The 21,495-nt window shown below is 37.0% G+C and overlaps 1 protein-coding gene across 1 annotated transcript in view; it reads right to left on the bottom strand.

Moving 5' to 3' along the window:
- SBF2 (SET binding factor 2) overlaps positions 1-21,495 on the bottom strand; it is a 3,151,758-nt gene that overhangs the window by 1,646,103 nt on the left and 1,484,160 nt on the right. The window contains exon 7 of the mRNA XM_044058929.1: positions 9,183-9,194. Coding sequence (XP_043914864.1) covers positions 9,183-9,194 — 12 coding nt within the window. The remainder of the gene's footprint in view (positions 1-9,182; positions 9,195-21,495) is intronic.

A 21,495-nucleotide genomic window follows, 5' to 3' on the forward strand; every position in this document is an offset into this window, starting at 1 on the left:
TTTGGGTGGGAACGGGGGACTGTACAATGAGGCTATTGTGTAGTACATCCGAATGCATGGGTTCTGCTTCTGGATATTACACTTCATCATACGCCATCCAGTGTATGCAACAGAGACGTTGCTGGGTGTGGGATATGTTGCTATGCACATGTTTGCCTGTGTTTGAGGTATCTTGCTTCCTTACTGTTGTTATGTCAGCACAGCTACCCGGCTATGTACTGTCACTACTGCTTGTGACCATTATGGTTGGCACCTTTTCCAATGCCCATAGTGGGGCATGTTATGTGGAAACTTCGGAATTTGCAGGACTACACATACCCACGGCTAGTGCAGTTGACAGAACTTCACTTGTTTGCCATACTATGTTTATTCTGTAAGCATTTGGGTTCCTTATTTATGTTCTTATGCCATGTCTGTGTTTCATATAGTAATGTATATGTTTTATGCTACTATTACATGTATATTGCGTGAATTTTCTTGACAGGGGATCGGAGGTCATTTTCCATTTTTACGATTGTTGCAGGGACACAACTGTCCAATCAGGGACTGTCCATGGCACATTGGGACAGCAGGTAACCCTGGTGACCATGGCCATGTCGCTACTGGGGTTTCCACCTTTTCCAGTTTCCGATCTGGGATATTTCCGGGACTCACATCTGACTTTACAGGCCGACACATACAAACGGTCACTATATAGCATAGAACTTCACTTGTTTGCCTAAATAATAAGCTTATTGTTGTGGCAATTTGCTTGCTTATTCTGTTTCTTGTGTCATTTAGGTATTTCTGTTACAGAAATAACCAATTCATGCTACCATTACATTAAATACGGGATATCATTGTGTCCTACAATCGTAGCACATCAGCCATTTCTAATACGTTTTTTCGGGACACAACTGGCCATGGAGAGACTGCCCCAACCAAAGTGGGACAGGTGGTGACCTTAATCGCTGCTCCTATGTCGGTGCGGCGCTGACATGCGGCTGTACACCTTCTCTGAGTGTAAACACTGACGGTGCATTGCGGGACGAACGCGGTCTTATGCGTATCCTTTGCTCCTTGGACGGGTACACTTATGCCTTCGTGGCTTGTATTTGCTTCTCCGTTAATTTGGGACGGGTACTATGTTGCATACTGTACGTGCGTTTCATTCTGCACGGGACCTGGCTGCTGCCATTACTATTGTGGGCGGACCGTGGCTGTCAGCACATTAGGTTGCTCACCTCATGCCGGCTTAGACACGCCTCCAGACGCATCCTACCTGGGCTCGCTCACGTACACTACGCATGTGTCTGTGATTCCGGTGCACTCTCATTAATATGTATATGGCGCTACTGCGCCGGCTATTCACTGCACCACCGGCGCAGGCCTTACGCCGGCCTTGCGCCGAGCTTCATGAATCCCGGGGTCTGAGTTTCTAAACTTTCTGGGTTTTTCTGGTATCCCCAGATCTTCAGGTATTGTGTAGATGGAAGTTTAATAGCATTTGTGGATTTACAGAAGCAGAACGGCTGATCAAAGTCTGGAATGTCAGGCTACAGCCAAGGATGCAAATATGGTGGTGGGCACTCAGCGGAGCAAGCATTAGCTATAGTATTTAAGTTCAGAGATTTCTGCAAGGTTTTAGGGGTCTAATATTCGTATATTACAAAAAGAAGAGCAAAATACATGGTGTCAGACACTGGTACCAAAATCAACCTTTTACAGACGATGGAATGCAATTGTTTCAAGGAGAACAATGACAAGGGAAGCGATCAAAGCCATGGAGAATAAGGCCCACAGCATTATCTTCATCTGTACAGTGTAAAGAGGGTTGAAAGGACAAATGTTAAATGCTTTTAAAATGTTTTTTGCAGCAGTTAAGCCCTTTAGAACAGAGAGAGTTCATAATGCATTAAACCAGAAGTTGATAGATATGACTACAAGAGGTCCATATACAGTAACTTCATACCTCTCATCTGTACAGATTTTCACAGAATGTCCAGATTTTTGCCTCAAATTTTTGGCCCTTTTTCATAAAATTGTGGTTTTCTGGCAAATTGGTGACAAATCATTGAAGATTGAAGTTAGAAAATAATGACAGGCATTTGAGTTTCAGACTTCATACCCTTTAGAAAATACATGCTAATGCAAAACCGGTTATTCTATCAACTTTCTAAGTTTGTAATAGCAATATTTAAAATGTTCCCTATTTTGGGCCTTTGTCCCACGTTTATTTATGGCTCTGTCCAGAGTTCTTGCTGTAGGAAGTGGAGAGTAATGAGTAATGTTTAGGTCTGATACCATAAACATTAAGACAGCTATGTAGCTAAAACCTTCTCCCAGGCTGCCTGCAGCCCCACCCTTTCCATAAAATATTACTCATCTCTCCCCTCATTTTACTTTGCTGTTTATTGTTCAGCTGTGTGCATGCTTTCTTTTTATGACTCCTCTCTACTGCTTCTAAGACGTAGGAAGCAGTTTTTTTTTCTCAGAAAGTTAATATTTTCTGCCATTCTTCCTCATAACACCCAAACCCATTTAGAAGGTGTGATGTACCTGCTGTCAGGTTATTCCACTTCCCAGGAGGCAAATTCATTATCTCTACTGTCTTAAGGAAGCACAGAGTGGGGGAATTCAGAAAGGTCAGTGCCTTAGTAGTAACAGTGCTATGCTGTGTGCCCCAGCTGTTCTGTGGAACTAAGTAGTGATTCAGAAACATGCAAGAACTACATAAAGCAAAAGTTCATTACTGACTCCTTTTCATATTTCTGTATTGGACACTTACTACCAGATGGAAAAACTGCATGTGTTCCACTCTACCAACCCGCATAACATGTTGCACAGCCCTCTACACATACAGTGTCACATGCACACAGTCAGCCCCCCCTGCACACACACACACACACACACACACACACACACACACACACACACACACACACACACACACACACCCTCGGGTGCCTTACCTGCTGCAGTGCTAACTGCCTTGCTGCTTCCAAGACAGCAACAGGTGAACACCAAAAACAGCACATTCAGTCCCTGCTTCAAAACAGCCCAGTAATATTTCTCCTTGAATCACTGCACCTCACTATTTTGTTCTTGCTGTTATGGCTCTTGGGCAGAGTATATGGCTAATTTACATTAGCTGTGTCTCAGACTGCAGCATTTGCATGTAGTCTTTTCCCGTACATGACTGCAGCATTACTGCCATTAGGCTTTATAACACTATAGTGCTATAGCAGCCTTTCAGTTGGACACCTGTAGTGCACTGAGCAGCCTTCTTATAAACAGGGTTCCACAGTACACTTAGTTTCTGAATACCATAACAAGGTTTCTCATTGTCCCATTTGCTTCCAGTTTAATCCAGCTACATGACATAGGTGACATCAGTCTCTTCAGGCTAGTCTAGTGTACAAAAGTCAGACAGCTAGCCTCTGGGCTCATCATGTCTGGCAATATATGGTTCTACTGCTTCTATTCTTCTTAACAGGCTAAAATCTATCCTGTCTAAAAGTTTCTCCCCTCTTCTATTGATCTATCCTGTCTAAACGTTTCTCCCCTCTTCTATTAATCTATCCTGTCTAAAAGTTTCTCCCCTCTTCTATTGATCTATCCTGTCTAAACTTTTCTCCCCTCTTCTATTAATCTATCCTGTCTAAAAGTTTCTCCCCTCTTCTATTAATCTATCCTGTCTAAAAGTTTCTCCCCTCTTCTATTAATCTATCCTGTCTAAAAGTTTCTCCCCTCTTCTATTAATCTATCCTGTCTAAAAGTTTCTCCCCTCTTCTATTAATCTATCCTGTCTAAAAGTTTCTCCCCTCTTCTATTGCTCTTTTTTTCTTTCTTATGGTGAACATTTTGCATAAAACTTATCTAGGACCTCCTCATCCAAAGCTTGTAGTCAATGCCTCCTCATTTACAGGAGACTCTATAAAATTCCTGCAATAATTATGGTTGAACCTACCAGTTTAGAAGATGTGCCAGGCTTGTATCAAACACAACAGTGATAGACAGTCGTATGTGCAAACACTGGGAGTTGTACTTGTAGATTCATAGGTGTAATCAATGCTAATGACCACTGGGGCCTTTATAAGCCTAGCTATGTACCATAAATGTATCCTACAAGTGTTTTGAGCCTTAGAGGTTATTTTAAGGGTTATATGTAAGCCACAGTATGATTTACAGACTGCATGTGCCAATTAAAGTCATAGGTGCTAGACCTGGGGTGAATTTTTGATTTCCCATCCACTGGTCCAGGTTACGCTTGAATGGTGTTAGAGAAAGGCTCTGCATCACATGGATGGGATGCCTGATCTGGAGTATGGTAATTCTCTGAGAGACATACTTGTCCCTCCAACGTGTCTTGCTTATGTTGCAAGTAAGGTTCAACTCCCTAGATCGAGTAATTCCAATGCTACTGGTTCTGCAGATGTGCAAAAGACTGATCAGAGCACGATCCAAGTATACATTGTATGCCAGGCACAAATTGCCTCTCAAAAACTAAGTACAGAGACAGGGCTTTGAGGTAATATGCATAGGATATGCTGTTTACACGCTGTATTCTTTTTATTTATTTATTATTTTATTTATTGACATTTGCTTAACGGGAAAGTCCACTGGGTCAAAGAAGCCCATTTTCAGTGGAAGCCCAGGGAGAAAATCTCCACATGTAAAGTTAGTATACTAGTATATAAAAACTCAAACAGTTATTAGAATACATATAATAATATAACAATGACTGAGATAATGGTACAGACACGAAGTAGGACTACATGTTAACATATAATATGTATGTACAGAGTATTATACAAAGGCAAAACTTAATGTACAATCAGTATTGTACAACGTATTGTACATAGATGAAAGGTAGTATGCAGTGATCAGTATATGATGGATGAGTAAATGTGATATGTATGGGTTAATAAGGTTGATATATGCACTAGTAGGGAGTAATATATTTTGATAATTAGTGGTGATAAAGCAGTCATGCAGGGATGTTTACAGGGTCCAGTAGGAACCATAGAGGGAGACTGTGAATAAATTAGATTAATTATGACATAGAGAGGAACGGTTAGGGGGACTAGATGTGAAAGGCAGTGATAAGGAAGGGTGGGAGGGGCGAAGAAGCAGAACAGGGTGAAATATATCGTAGGGAGTGAAAAATCAGATTATGGAAGGTTGGGAATTGAGGCAACTGCATTGCCATTGGGTGAGGAGGTGCTGCTGGAGAGATTTTTTTAAAGGAGAAAATTTTGCTAGAGGTTCTGATAGATATATGTGGAGAGAATTCCACAGTTTAGAGACAGAAAAGGAATAGAGCATGTTACCCACTGGAAGTTTTGGTTTGTCTGTTTGCAAGAGAAGTTGTTTTTCGGATCTGAGTGGCTTGTTTGGATGATAGTGGGTTAAGATAGAAGAGAGGGCTGGGCAGTCCAAGGGTTTGTGAATAATTTTATGTGCAGTGAGTAACTGTAGGTAGGTTAGATAATATGGAAGCTCGAGCCAGTTTAGCTGTTGTAGAGAGATACGGTGATGGGAAGAGTATTTTGCATTGACTGCGAATTTGGCAACCTTGTTGTAACAGGTTGCAAGCTTAGTTTTTAGGGAGGACTGGATGTTGGTGAGGATAGGAGCACCATACAGGGGAGAAGGTAGGAGAAGGGATGAGGCTAGGGTATGCTTTGTAGAATGACTGAAGAAGTGTTTATGTCTACAGAGGGTTCCCAATTTTTGGTATGGCTTTTTTGATATTATTGTGGATGTGGAGGTCGAATGTCAGGTTTTCATCTAGAATAACTCCGAGTAATTTTGTGTGGGAGACCACTTCTATAATGCTATTGTTTTGAGAGTGAATGATAACATCTGTCTTGTTAATAGAGACATTTTTTAGGGATAAACAATAGTAATTTGGTTTTATTTGGGTTTAGGGCTAAATGATTATTGGCCATCCAAGTTTCAGTAACAGTAAAGGCATCCTGGGTTATTAGTAGTAGTTCTGTTGTAGAATTAGCTGAACAAGTAATGGTTGAATTGTCTGCATAACTACTAACTTCCTGGGTTCTATCTGAGAGCCAGCTGGCTAACCAGTGCATAAGGTTTAATGCCTAGTTCCATGAATCTGTTTACAATGCCGGAGTGAGGTATTGTACCAAATGCCTTAGCCAGGTCAAGGTAGGCAGTGTGCACCATTTTGACCTCATTCATTGCCTTGATGATATTTTCAAAATCTACCAGGTGAGTATGCATGATTTGCCTTTGACAAAACCAAACTGCAATGGTCTAGTGTCTGAAGGTTTCCTATGTCATTATTAATCATATCCATGATAATTCTTTCCATGGCTTTCAATACGAGACCAGTCAGATTTATGGGTTTGTAGTTCCTGGGGTCTATTGATGGACTGTCCTTGTGCAGAGGGATGACTGTTGCAGTCCTCCATTCATGTAGCACAAAGGCTGTCTCAAGGATATTGTTATATTGTTACTAGAGGTCCAGATAGGTTAAGCTTCTGGGTATTTAGAAAGATATTATTGGGGGCTCATTGATGTGGTGTTCTTAGCCTTAGAAATTGCATATAGTACCTGCTCCCTAGTGGTAGCTGGGCGAATTATATTTGATGGCATTACTTGGCCAAAAGAGAGGGCAGTAAAATTGGAGCTGAATTTGTTGGCCAGTATATTTACTATATCTTACAGCTTTGTGTAAGTGGCTCCATTGGTAATCATTTCTGTGCACTGCTGTGTACTGCCTTTGAGGTTTGACACACAGCTAAAGAAAGCCTTGTGGCCGTCCTTGGCCTGGGAGGTTATCTTTACCTCAAAATAGGCTTTTAGACTTAATTTGCCCTCTTGTTTGTTTAGCTTGATTACAGAGTATTTGTCCTACTGGGCTTTGCACTTCCTCATTTTAGCTATGAATTTATTTTCTTTTTCTGTACAGTCTGTTAATGTTTGGATTCCACCAGGGTGGTTTGTTCTAAGCTTGGTTCTGGTAGATTCAGTTGTCTTTATGCCTGTATTAACATGACTGTTGCGAGCTTCTGTGACAATTCTCTATAGGCACCTGTGTTCTCCAAGTTTGGAAGGGCCTAATATTTTGTTAGGTAATTGCTTAATAATAGTTAGGCTGGTAGTTTACCTTAAAGTAGTTTCTAACTGCTTCAAGGTTTGCTGGAGTTACAGCACTGATTTTTATTTTGAAGGTGACAGCTTGATGGTCTGAGCTTACCAGAGAGGACAGTGCACTGGGGAAAGGATGCAGCATTCTCCCATATTTGTGAGTGACACATCCAGTATGTTTGCACCTCCAGTGGGCAAATGGACCAACTTGGTCCAGGGTATTTGTGTTTACAGAGTCCATGAATTTCTGAGCCTGCACATTTGGGATTATGTAGGATTCCCAGTTTATAGAGGGGTAAAGTCCTCCATGAATATGGTATTGGTTTGAATGGTAAGCGCCTACAGTATGTCAAAGTATGAGCTATAGGTTTTATGCATCATATGTGGTGATCTATGGATATGATATAGGTTTTATAGGTCATAGATGGTGATCTATGGTTTTATAGGTCATAGATGGTGATCAATGGATATAATATAGGTTTTATAAGTCATAGGTGGTGATCTATGGATATGATATAGGTTTTATAGGTCATAGGTGGTGATCTGGATATGATATAGGTTTTATAGGTCATAGGTGGTGCTCTATGTATATGATATAGGTTTTATAGGTCATAGGTGGTGCTCTATGTATATGATATAGGTTTTATAGGTCATAGGTGGTGATATATGGATATGATATAGGTTTTATAGGTCATAGGTGGTGATCTGGATATGATATAGGTTTTATAGGTCATAGGTGGTGCTCTATGGATATGATATAGGTTTTATAGGTCATAGGTAGTGATCTATGGATATGATATAGATTTTATAGGTCATAGATGGTGATCTATGGATATGATATAGGTTTTATAGGTCATAGATAGTGATCTATGGATATGATATAGGTTTTATAGGTCATATGTGGTGATCTGTGGATATGATATAGGTTTTATAGGTCATAGGTGGTGATCTATGGATATGATATAGTTTTATAGGTCATAGGTGGTGATCTATGGATATGATATAGGTTTTATAGGTCATAGGTGGTGATCTGGATATGATATAGGTTTTATAGGTCATAGGTGGTGCTCTATGGATATGATATAGGTTTTATAGGTCATAGGTGGTGATCTATGGATATGATATAGGTTTTATAGGTCATAGGTGGTGATCTGGATATGATATAGGTTTTATAGGTCATATGTGGTGCTCTATGGATATGATATAGGTTTTATAGGTCATAGGTAGTGATCTATGGATATGATATAGATTTTATAGGTCATAGATGGTGATCTATGGATATGATATAGGTTTTATAGGTCATAGGTGGTGATCTATGGATATGATATAGGTTTTATAGGTCATAAGTGTTGATCTATGGATATGATATAGGTTTTATAGGTCATAGGTGGTGATCTATGGATATGATATAGGTTTTATAGGTCATAGGTGGTGATCTGGATATGATATAGGTTTTATGGGTCATAGGTGGTGCTCTATGGATATGATATAGGTTTTATAGGTCATAGGTAGTGATCTATGGATATGATATAGATTTTATAGGTCATAGATGGTGATCTATGGATATGATATAGGTTTTATAGGTCATAGATAGTGATCTATGGATATGATATAGGTTTTATAGGTCATATGTGGTGATCTGTGGATATGATATAGGTTTTATAGATCATAGGTGGTGATCTATGGATATGATATAGTTTTATAGGTCATATGTGGTGATCTATGGATATGATATAGGTTTTATAGGTCATAGGTGGTGATCTATGGATATGATATAGGTTTTATAGGTCATAGGTGGTGATCTATGGATATGATATAGGTTTTATAGGTCATAGGTGGTGATCTATGGATATGACATGTGACTTTAACTAAGGTAATTTGGACATGAAGAAACTGAAATGCATCAGCCCATTTGACCAGCCTTAAGGTATGTTTGTTTTTGATGTAGATTAAGACACCTCCACTTTTAGTCTCTCCCTGTACAGTAGCTGGTCTAAATGTGTGGAAGGCACTGTATCTTTGCACCATCAGAGTGCACTCTGTGGCTTTAGGCAAAGCCTCAGAAACTGCAAGACTGAGACTGAGTTTTCTGTCTTTGTCAATATACAGCAGAGCTGGTATGCAGAAGTAGTGAGTGAGTGTGTGTGTGTGTGTGTGTGTGTGTGTGTGTGTGTGTGTGTGTGTGTGTGTGTGTGTGTGTGTGTGTGTGTGTACCCCTTGCAAAATTGTTTTTCAGTATTTTGTGACAGTGACTTTTACTTGCAGTGGAGTGTTTTTGATGGCTTGTGATCACACTTAATGAGGGCCAGTCACAAAACAGTTGTACTTTCATTTGAATCTGTCTTTACTACTTATACTTATACAGTTTATGGCAGGTGAGATACACCCACACACCTTCACTTTACAGTTTGTGATAGCCTAGATTATGTCCTACGGGCTGAAGGAATTTATGAATTCAAGGCAGTAGACCAAAAGTTTCTCTAATCCATCAAATTTGGGGTATAGAGATATTCTCATAGTCCAGCAAGACCTACTTCCTCTCTAGTTTCATTGTTATCAGCAACCCCATGGCAATGGTATGACTGTTGGTGTCTGCACTTTTTAAATGGAGACTATATAGCTATAAGTTACTCTAATTTATCATACTGGTTGGCTCAGTGGAAACATTTAGTAACAAAGACATTAGTTTCAGAATTGGTCTGGCCAGTAGCAGCATGGATTATGAATCCGAGAAATAGATTCTGGCAGAGGAGAATTATCAACATCCTCTGCTAGTAAGATTACATTAGAATACACTGGTCTGAGACCAAGATGGGTGAAATCTAAGGGAACCAGTGATTACAACTCTGTTTTGTAGCTGTACATTAAAAAATCTTAATGGGTACAACAAATGTTGGTCATAACATGAGGCAGACAGGTGCATTTGCTGTAAGCTCTTAAGGCTAGCAACTCATCATGTATTTGTCAATATTGGTGTGGAATTCAAATTATAAACCGTATCTATCACAATGGCAGTAGTATGGAAAGGAAGACCTTTTCCCTCGAGAGTGGAAGCTGATAAATGTTATTAGCTAGATGTCAAGGAGGTCTTTCCCAAAAATGCTCCTCATCTAGCAAACTGAAAGAGAAGCAAATGTAAATACAGGGACAGTCAAGCAAAAGGGGACTCTGCATCTCATCCTTTTGATAATTAAGCACATGAAGAGACTTTGCCAGTGAAACCTTTTTAACTGTTACAAATGAAAATGCTAGAGAGACAGAGAAAAGCAGAGGAGTTGACCAGAAGAATTGGGAATACCTTGCCCTTGGTTATCCTAAGAAACTATGCTAGCCATGCATTTAAGAGACAAAAAATGGAAACAATATCAAAAACAAAAAAAATCCCAACTCCCTCTTAGAATATAAACAACTTTGTTAACTCCACAAAGAAACTAATAAATAAGGACCACAAAGCACAATTCTCCAAGCTACAGTCCTTGCACGCAACCAATCCCAAACAATTCTGGGACTCAATCTTTTCCATTCTGCACCCTGGAAATAAAGAATCCCCCTGCCAAAATCCCAACCTTTCTGACCTTGATACAGCCAACTAGTTCAACTCTTTTTTCACTGACTGCATTGCCAAACTATCTTCTTCCTCTTTCCCACCCTTAACATCCATCCCCAGTCCTTCCCACTACAACCATGAGCATAGACACCTACCCTCTCCACACCTTTCTGTCTTATTCCCATCCCCACAAGCACCATAAAAGGATTTCTCCTTAAACTCAAACCCTGCCGCAATCCACACAATAATCTTCCACCCACCTTCCTCAAACAATCAGCAGACAGCATTGTATACCCCATCTCCATTCTTATAAATAGATCCATTAAAGAGTCATATGTCCCTTCTATCTGGCGCCATGCTTACATCATCTCCCTCCACAAAGGAGGTAAAAACACAGACACCACCAACTTCAGGCCTATTGCCATCCTTTCCCCTACCTCAAATATACTAGGAAAAATCCATTCAAGCACAACCCATGACACACCTAACCCAAAGTAATCTTCTATCTATCCCCTACTCAACACTGCCACCCTGGTCACAGTATCACAACTGCCCTTCTAGCCTTTCTAGGAACCATCAACCAGGAATGTGACTCATGCAAATTCATATCTTCCCTATTCCTAGATCTGTCAAAAGCATTTAACACCATCTCCCACACCCTACTCTTGTCACAACTCTCCACCTTACATCTCTCTCCCTCTACCATTGCCTGGTTTTCCAGCTACCTGGCAAACCACCAACAAGATGTGCAATGGAAAATGTCAACCTCCCCCTTCCTACCCACACCCACTGGAGTCCCCCTAGGCTCTGTTCTTGGATCTCTACTCTTTAACCAATTCATTAACAACTTTCGTAGCTCCATCCCAGAAGGGTCTGCCATCCAATATGCTGATGACTCCACTATCATCTGCTCAGCCCTCTCCGCCTCTGATCTCATAGCAAAAACCCAATTAGCCTTCACCACAACTGAATTGTGGATGAGGTGTAACCATTTAGCTCTAAATGCAAACAAAACTAAACTAATGATTTTTTCTCCTACCAAAAACTCTTTTATAGACAAAGCCTCCTTCACCACACAGAGCCAAAACAACACCACCCTTGAAATTGTTCCCAATACCAAGCTTCTCGGCATCATCATTGATGAAGAACTAAAGTTTGATACCCACATCATTACCACAATAAAGAAAACCACCAGAAGTTAGGTCTCCTCTACAAACACCACCGCTTCCTCACCCCCCCTCTTCCCATCAAACCCTTGCATCCTCCCTCCTGCTCCCCTTCCTCATGTATGGTGCCCCTACCTTCTCCAATCTCCAACTTGGCCTAAGATCCAAACTTGAAGACTGCTACCACAAAATCTTCAAATTTGCAACCAGTTCAAATAATTCATCTCACCACTGCCAGTCCCTCTGCTCCCTAAACTGGCTATAACTACCTAACTATCTCAGTTACCTTCAACTCATCATTGGCCAGAAGTTCATCTTTATACCTACAGACTGCCCATCCCTCGCAACTACCTTAAAAATCTGCATACCCAACTGCTCAATCAGATCCTTACACCAAAATCTCCTCTAAGTCCAGAAACCTTCGCAACCACCAGGCCAGCTATTAATGTCCTTCTACTTGGCTAAACTGTGGAAATCTCTCCCTCCTCATCTATGCAACCTACCTAACCATAAAAATTTCAAATCTCAGCTTTTCTCTCACCTGTCTTCTAAATAGGTATGCCCATGTCACACTCCAACATAACCCCTTAAATCCACTTTATAGATTAGGTTGATAGATTAGTATTAGGCTAACTGCCCTTGTGAGCCATTTTAAGCCTAGCCAATTACCCCATGTGAGAATCAAACCCTGGACCTTGTGTTTGTAAGGTAACTACCTTAACCATTTTGCCAACCTCCTACCCTCTCTCATAGAAAAACACTCACTCTCCCCTCAAGAATTTTTTTACACATAATCCTGTAAGGACCTTGCAGCTGTTCTGTTTTACATTCTTCCTTGCTAAATTCTCCAACAAAATGTTTATGTATTCTGTAAATGTTCAATCCTAGCTGTCACAGGCTAGCAGCAAGTAGCCATTACCATCATGTACTCTTAAGATTTATGACAAATTGCTTATTTTTGTAAATATGTCTTGCGTGTATATTTTTTGTACATAATTTTGTGTCTTGATTCTTCATTATTTTAATAATTGTAAGTGTAACTTCCTTGTAAATGTCATTCTTGGAGCTTTTTCCCCCGGGCCTCCACTGAAAATGGGCTTTCCATTGGCCCAGTGGACTAACTCAGTCATTGAACTTAAATAAATAAATAAAACTGGAATCTGGTGATGGGAGAGGGAGATGATAAGGAAGAAGACCAAGAACATGGAAATTAATGAATAAATGCAAGAAGCATTAACTGCATTTGTGAAATACAGCTGTATAAGAATAAGTGGAAACAGTGGACCTTTGGCTTACTTTGTTAAACATGTGGAGAACTGAAAACCATTTGCCTCGCTTCATGTTTTTAATGTTTGCAAGGACTCTGATGGGATGGCAAGAAGAAGGAAAAATTTAACTGTAAGTCAAATGATTTCTGATCTTAATATTTCTATGAAACTGTTCACAATATAAATTGCATATTTTAAAGTAAAATATTTTAGTTGTTCTTGTATATGATACATTTACTAAAATAAACAAATGCTGTTCTCTTCTTCCTCTTCTTTTTCTTTCTTTTTCATATACAAAAATGTAGGTGTTACAGTACAAAAAGAGAAGAAAAGCCAAAAAAAATATATTTAAGTTAACAGGCTGTAATCTTGGATTGTTGGTGTGGGAGATGGGCATAAAAATACACAGATTATAATGTATGTAGAGGAATTGTCACATTTCCTCTTACTTTTGTATAGGTGGATGTTTAGATTAAGACCCTTGGCTTAATCAAATAACACATTTTAAGTGAAAAGAATTAAGTATGAGAGAACCCACTATAATGAAAAGTACTGTATTCCTTTAGCAATAAAAGTTTCAGCTTGACTTTCAAGCTGCAGCAGACAAATACATTTTTCTTTTTTTATCTTACATTTCCATGGAGATATGTTGATAATAGGATAATAAAAGACAGAACACAGGTTTCTTCAAGGCTAAAAGTTAATGATTTCTAAAAGCATGCAAGTTGTTTTCATATCTGGGGGAGATAAAGATTAAAAAGAAGAACAAACACCAATTAGTTAAGTAGAAGCACAGGCAGTACATGTGTCTTAACAGGTATAACCTCAATTTCAGGTTAATTAGAGCCTGTGTTAGCAAGTGTCTGTTCGGCACAAATGTTCCCATTAGGAGAGTTCAATTTCATTATTTGAAGAAGTACATAATTATGTGTGTGTTTGTATTAAGTTAACAAGTTCTTGTTTGTTTGTTTGTTTGTTTGTTTTTTGAGGGTTTTTATTAAAACAATCAAGTAATATGTGATATAGGTTACAATGTTTATAAGAAAAAAAAACTGTATAAAGGATTAACCTGTCAAATATTAATGGGTGTATATATCACAAAAGCTGGAAATAAATATTTGAAAAGCTGCCATACATAATAGGTGGGAATAACTTCTTACCATGATTGTGATACTTTCCATATTATCTTGGAATATGAATGGTCTCACAGGTATAGACAAAAAGGAAGGACTTCCTAATTATGGTAAGAAATATAGAGCGCAAGTAGTTCTTCAGGAGACACATTTGGAAAGAAATGAGCATGTGAATTTGATAAAGTCTTTCAGGATGGATATTCTAGGGAATATCAGGGACAAAAACAGGAGTACTTATATTAATTGCAAGAGAACCTCCAGTAGTAATAGAAGAGAAATATATATATATATAATAATGGCAGATTTGTGGTAGTAAGGGGCAACTGTCAAGCAATGAAGATTATGCTGACAATGTATTTATATTCTACCTAAAATTGTTATTATGGAGCTTGACAAAATGTGGGGAGAAATAATCAGGTTTTAGCAGGGAATATTACTTGTAGTTGGAGGCCAGAATTTGATTTATAACAATGAGGATGTACTGGGGGCCTAGTAGGGAAAAATAACAAAAGACGGTAGATTTCTGAATAAATTTATGAAAATATGTGGTATGAAAGATATGAATTCAGTAGTAAAAACTTGGAGAAAGTTTACATATTATTCCTCAAGGTAAAATAACTGAGGAAAGACAGAAGTTGTATTTCACAGGAACATGTGCATTTAATTGAGAAGTTTGACATACGTCCAATAACTATTTCAGATCATGCACCAATAATTAGTAAGATACAAATGCAATAATGAAGTAAAGATCAGATACTGGCGCTTCCCCACATATATGTTAAAAAGCAAGGAATTTAAAGAATGAATAGTGGAAATTAGCTGGGTGATATTACGGAATATAGAAAGTACTCTAGAAGTTATAGCTAGTAAATGGGATAAAATGAAAGTGGAGTTTAAAAATAGGGAAGAAATAAAATAAAAAGAGATCTGGTTAAGTGATAAGAAATATTTAGAGGGACTGACAAAGGTTAGAGTATAACCAAAATAAGGGGAATCTCCAAGAAGAGGCACAATTACAGAGTGCTATATAGAAAATAATAGATTACCTGGATAATATGCATGAGTTTAGAAAGATTGCTTTTGAGCAACTGTTTTTTGATAATAACTCCAGAGCACAAAACATTGACACAATGATTTAGCAAATACACGAAGACAAAAAAACTATACTATAATAACGTACAAAATAATACTAAATGCAACCCTAAACAAATTTGGACATCCATTAAAGAAATCCGCCCAAAGATTCAACCCAAACCTCTCTACCGATAACTCAGCACTTGAAACTGCAATACAGTTCAACTCTTATTTTATAGATTGTATAGCATCTTTGATCAAGGATTCCTCAATATCTAATTCCAGTTCGGCCCAACAACCACATTTCACCACATCCACAGTCACCTTCAAACCTGTGCCTACATCCTATATAAAACTTCAGTTAAACAAACTAACACTGCACTCTTCAGCTGATGACCTTCCAAGTGAATCAATAGCATTGCTTATTCTGTCTCAACCCTTATGAGTAGGTCAGTCTGGGAATCCCACATTCCCTCTCTGGAAAAATCCACACATTATCCATCTGCACGAGGAAGGACATTCAGCAGACATTAGTAATTGTAGACCTATCAATCTTATCTCCTCTCGCCAAAATAACAGAAAAATGTATTCAAAAACAATTGCTAGTCTATCTTCTGCAGGAAGAACTCCTATCCCCTACACAACATGGTTTCCATCATTCCCATAGTACTAGCGCTGCCCTTCTAACTTATATAGATACTGTTAATAAACCTAGAGATAATGGCAGACTAGTCTCTTCCTTATTTCTAACCTATATAGATACTGTTAATAAAGCTACAGATACTGGCAGACTAGTCTCTTCCTTGTTTCTTAACCTATATAGATACTGTTAATAAAGCTAGAGATAATGGCAGACTAGTCTCTTCCTTATATCGTAACCTATATAGATACTGTTAATAAAGCTAGAGATAATGGCAGACTAGTCTCTTCCTTATTTCTAACCTATATAGATACTGTTAATAAAGCTACAGATTCTGGCAGACTAGTCTCTTCCTTGTTTCTTAACCTATATAGATACTGTTAATAAAGCTAGAGATAATGGCAGACTAGTCTCTTCCTTATATCGTAACCTATATAGATACTGTTAATAAAGCTAGATATAATGGCAGACTAGTCTCTTCCTTGTTTCTTAACCTATATAGATACTGTTAATAAAGGTAGAGATAATGGCAGACTAGTCTCTTCCTTATTTCTTAACCTATATAGATACTGTTAATAAAGCTAGAGATAATGGCAGACTAGTCTCCTCCTTGTTTCTTAACCTATATAGATACTGTTAATAAAGCTAGAGATAATGACAGACTAGTCTCTTCCTTATATCGTAACCTATATAGATACTGTTAATAAAGCTAGAGATAATGGTAGACTAGTCTCTTCCTTGTTTCTTAACCTATATAGATACTGTTAATAAATGTAGAGATAATGGCAGACTAGTCTCTTCCTTATTTCTTAACCTATATAGATACTGTTAATAAAGCTAGAGATAATGGCAGACTAGTCTCTTCCTTATTTCTTAACTTATACAGATACTGTTAATAAAGCTAGAGATAATGGCAGACTAGTCTCTTCCTTATTTCTTAACCTGTATAGATACTGTTAATAAAGCCAGAGATAATGGCAGACTAGTCTCTTCCTTATTTCTTAACCGATATAGATACTGTTTATAAAGATAGAGATAATGGCAGACTAGTCTCTTCCTTATTTCTAACCTATATAGATACTGTTAATAAAGCTACAGATAATGGCAGACTAGTCTCTTCCTTATTTCTTAACCTATATAGATACTGTTAATAAAGCTAGAGATAAAGACAGACTAGTCTCTTCCTTATTTCTTAACCTATATAGATACTGTTAATAAAGCTAGAGATAATGGCAGACTAGTCTCTTCCTTGTTTCTTAACCTATATAGTTACTGTTAATAAAGCTACAGATAAAGGCAGATTAGTCTCTTCCTTTTTCTAACCTATATAGATACTGTTAATAAAGCTAGAGATAATGACAGACTAGTCTCTTCCTTATTTCTTAACCTATATAGATACTGTTAATAAAGCTAGAGATAATGACAGACTAGTCTCTTCCTTATTTCTTAACCTATATAGATACTGTTAATAAAGCTAGAGATAATGGCAGACTAGTCTCTTCCTTATTTCATAACCTATATAGATACTGTTAATAAAGCTAGAGATAATGGCAGACTAGTCTCTTCCTTATTTCTTAACCTATATAGATACTGTTAATAAAGCTAGAGATAATGACAGACTAGTCTCTTCCTTATTTCTTAACCTATATAGATACTGTTAATAAAGCTAGAGATAATGGCAGACTAGTCTCTTCCTTATTTCATAACCTATATAGATACTGTTAATAAAGCTAGAGATAATGGCAGACTAGTCTCTTCCTTATTTCTAACCTATATAGATACTGTTAATAAAGCTAGAGATAATGGCAGACTAGTCTCTTCCTTATTTCTTAACCTATATAGATACTGTTAATAAAGCTAGAGATAATGGCAGACTAGTCTCTTCCTTATTTCTTAACCTATATAGATACTGTTAATAAAGCTAGAGATAATGGCAGACTAGTCTCTTCCTTATTTCTTAACCTATATAGATACTGTTAATAAAGCTAGAGATAATGGCAGACTAGTCTCTTCCTTATTTCTAACCTATATAGATACTGTTAATAAAGCTAGAGATAATGGCAGACTAGTCTCTTCCTTATTTCTAACCTATATAGATACTGTTAATAAAGCTAGAGATAATGGCAGACTAGTCTCTTCCTTATTTCTAACCTATATAGATACTGTTAATAAAGCTAGAGATAATGGCAGACTAGTCTCTTCCTTATTTCTTAACCTATATAGATACTGTTAATAAAGCTAGAGATAATGGCAGACTAGTCTCTTCCTTATTTCTTAACCTATATAGATACTGTTAATAAAGCTAGAGATAATGGCAGACTAGTCTCTTCCTTATTTCTTAACCTATATAGATACTGTTAATAAAGCTAGAGATAATGGCAGACTAGTCTCTTCCTTATTTCTAACCTATATAGATACTGTTAATAAAGCTAGAGATAATGGCAGACTAGTCTCTTCCTTATTTCTAACCTATATAGATACTGTTAATAAAGCTAGAGATAATGGCAGACTAGTCTCTTCCTTATTTCTTAACCTATATAGATACTGTTAATAAAGCTAGAGATAATGGCAGACTAGTCTCTTCCTTATTTCTTAACCTATATAGATACTGTTAATAAAGCTAGAGATAATGGCAGACTAGTCTCTTCCTTATTTCTTAACCTATATAGATACTGTTAATAAAGCTAGAGATAATGGCAGACTAGTCTCTTCCTTATTTCTTAACCTATATAGATACTGTTAATAAAGCTAGAGATAATGGCAGACTAGTCTCTTCCTTATTTCTTAACCTATATAGATACTGTTAATAAAGCTAGAGATAATGGCAGACTAGTCTCTTCCTTATTTCTTAACCTATATAGATACTGTTAATAAAGCTAGAGATAATGGCAGACTAGTCTCTTCCTTATTTCTTAACCTATATAGATACTGTTAATAAAGCTAGAGATAATGGCAGACTAGTCTCTTCCTTATTTCTTAACCTATATAGATACTGTTAATAAAGCTAGAGATAATGGCAGACTAGTCTCTTCCTTATTTCTTAACCTATATAGATACTGTTAATAAAGCTAGAGATAATGGCAGACTAGTCTCTTCCTTATTTCTTAACCTATATAGATACTGTTAATAAAGCTAGAGATAATGGCAGACTAGTCTCTTCCTTATTTCTAACCTATATAGATACTGTTAATAAAGCTAGAGATAATGGCAGACTAGTCTCTTCCTTATTTCTTAACCTATATAGATACTGTTAATAAAGCTAGAGATAATGGCAGACTAGTCTCTTCCTTATTTCTAACCTATATAGATACTGTTAATAAAGCTAGAGATAATGGCAGACTAGTCTCTTCCTTATTTCTTAACCTATATAGATACTGTTAATAAAGCTAGAGATAATGGCAGACTAGTCTCTTCCTTATTTCTTAACCTATATAGATACTGTTAATAAAGCTAGAGATAATGGCAGACTAGTCTCTTCCTTATTTCTTAACCTATATAGATACTGTTAATAAAGCTAGAGATAATGGCAGACTAGTCTCTTCCTTATTTCTTAACCTATATAGATACTGTTAATAAAGCTAGAGATAATGGCAGACTAGTCTCTTCCTTATTTCTTAACCTATATAGATACTGTTAATAAAGCTAGAGATAATGGCAGACTAGTCTCTTCCTTATTTCTTAACCTATATAGATACTGTTAATAAAGCTAGAGATAATGGCAGACTAGTCTCTTCCTTATTTCTTAACCTATATAGATACTGTTAATAAAGCTAGAGATAATGGCAGACTAGTCTCTTCCTTATTTCTTAACCTATATAGATACTGTTAATAAAGCTAGAGATAATGGCAGACTAGTCTCTTCCTTATTTCTAACCTATATAGATACTGTTAATAAAGCTAGAGATAATGGCAGACTAGTCTCTTCCTTATTTCTTAACCTATATAGATACTGTTAATAAAGCTAGAGATAATGGCAGACTAGTCTCTTCCTTATTTCTTAACCTATATAGATACTGTTAATAAAGCTAGAGATAATGGCAGACTAGTCTCTTCCTTATTTCTTAACCTATATAGATACTGTTAATAAAGCTAGAGATAATGGCAGACTAGTCTCTTCCTTATTTCTTAACCTATATAGATACTGTTAATAAAGCTAGAGATAATGGCAGACTAGTCTCTTCCTTATTTCTAACCTATATAGATACTGTTAATAAAGCTAGAGATAATGGCAGACTAGTCTCTTCCTTATTTCTAACCTATATAGATACTGTTAATAAAGCTAGAGATAATGGCAGACTAGTCTCTTCCTTATTTCTTAACCTATATAGATACTGTTAATAAAGCTAGAGATAATGGCAGACTAGTCTCTTCCTTATTTCTTAACCTATATAGATACTGTTAATAAAGCTAGAGATAATGGCAGACTAGTCTCTTCCTTATTTCTTAACCTATATAGATACTGTTAATAAAGCTAGAGATAATGGCAGACTAGTCTCTTCCTTATTTCTTAACCTATATAGATACTGTTAATAAAGCTAGAGATAATGGCAGACTAGTCTCTTCCTTATTTCTTAACCTATATAGATACTGTTAATAAAGCTAGAGATAATGGCAGACTAGTCTCTTCCTTATTTCTTAACCTATATAGATACTGTTAATAAAGCTAGAGATAATGGCAGACTAGTCTCTTCCTTATTTCTTAACCTATATAGATACTGTTAATAAAGCTAGAGATAATGGCAGACTAGTCTCTTCCTTATTTCTTAACCTATATAGATACTGTTAATAAAGCTAGAGATAATGGCAGACTAGTCTCTTCCTTATTTCTAACCTATATAGATACTGTTAATAAAGCTAGAGATAATGGCAGACTAGTCTCTTCCTTATTTCTTAACCTATATAGATACTGTTAATAAAGCTAGAGATAATGGCAGACTAGTCTCTTCCTTATTTCTTAACCTATATAGATACTGTTAATAAAGCTAGAGATAATGGCAGACTAGTCTCTTCCTTATTTCTAACCTATATAGATACTGTTAATAAAGCTAGAGATAATGGCAGACTAGTCTCTTCCTTATTTCTAACCTATATAGATACTGTTAATAAAGCTAGAGATAATGGCAGACTAGTCTCTTCCTTATTTCTAACCTATATAGATACTGTTAATAAAGCTAGAGATAATGGCAGACTAGTCTCTTCCTTATTTCTTAACCTATATAGATACTGTTAATAAAGCTAGAGATAATGGCAGACTAGTCTCTTCCTTATTTCTTAACCTATATAGATACTGTTAATAAAGCTAGAGATAATGGCAGACTAGTCTCTTCCTTATTTCTTAACCTATATAGATACTGTTAATAAAGCTAGAGATAATGGCAGACTAGTCTCTTCCTTATTTCTAACCTATATAGATACTGTTAATAAAGCTAGAGATAATGGCAGACTAGTCTCTTCCTTATTTCTTAACCTATATAGATACTGTTAATAAAGCTAGAGATAATGGCAGACTAGTCTCTTCCTTATTTCTTAACCTATATAGATACTGTTAATAAAGCTAGAGATAATG

Source organism: Protopterus annectens, chromosome 17.part0, assembly GCF_019279795.1.
Source record: "Protopterus annectens isolate FY-2018-M chromosome 17.part0, PAN1.0, whole genome shotgun sequence".
NCBI classification, from domain to species: Eukaryota; Metazoa; Chordata; order Ceratodontiformes; family Protopteridae; genus Protopterus; species Protopterus annectens.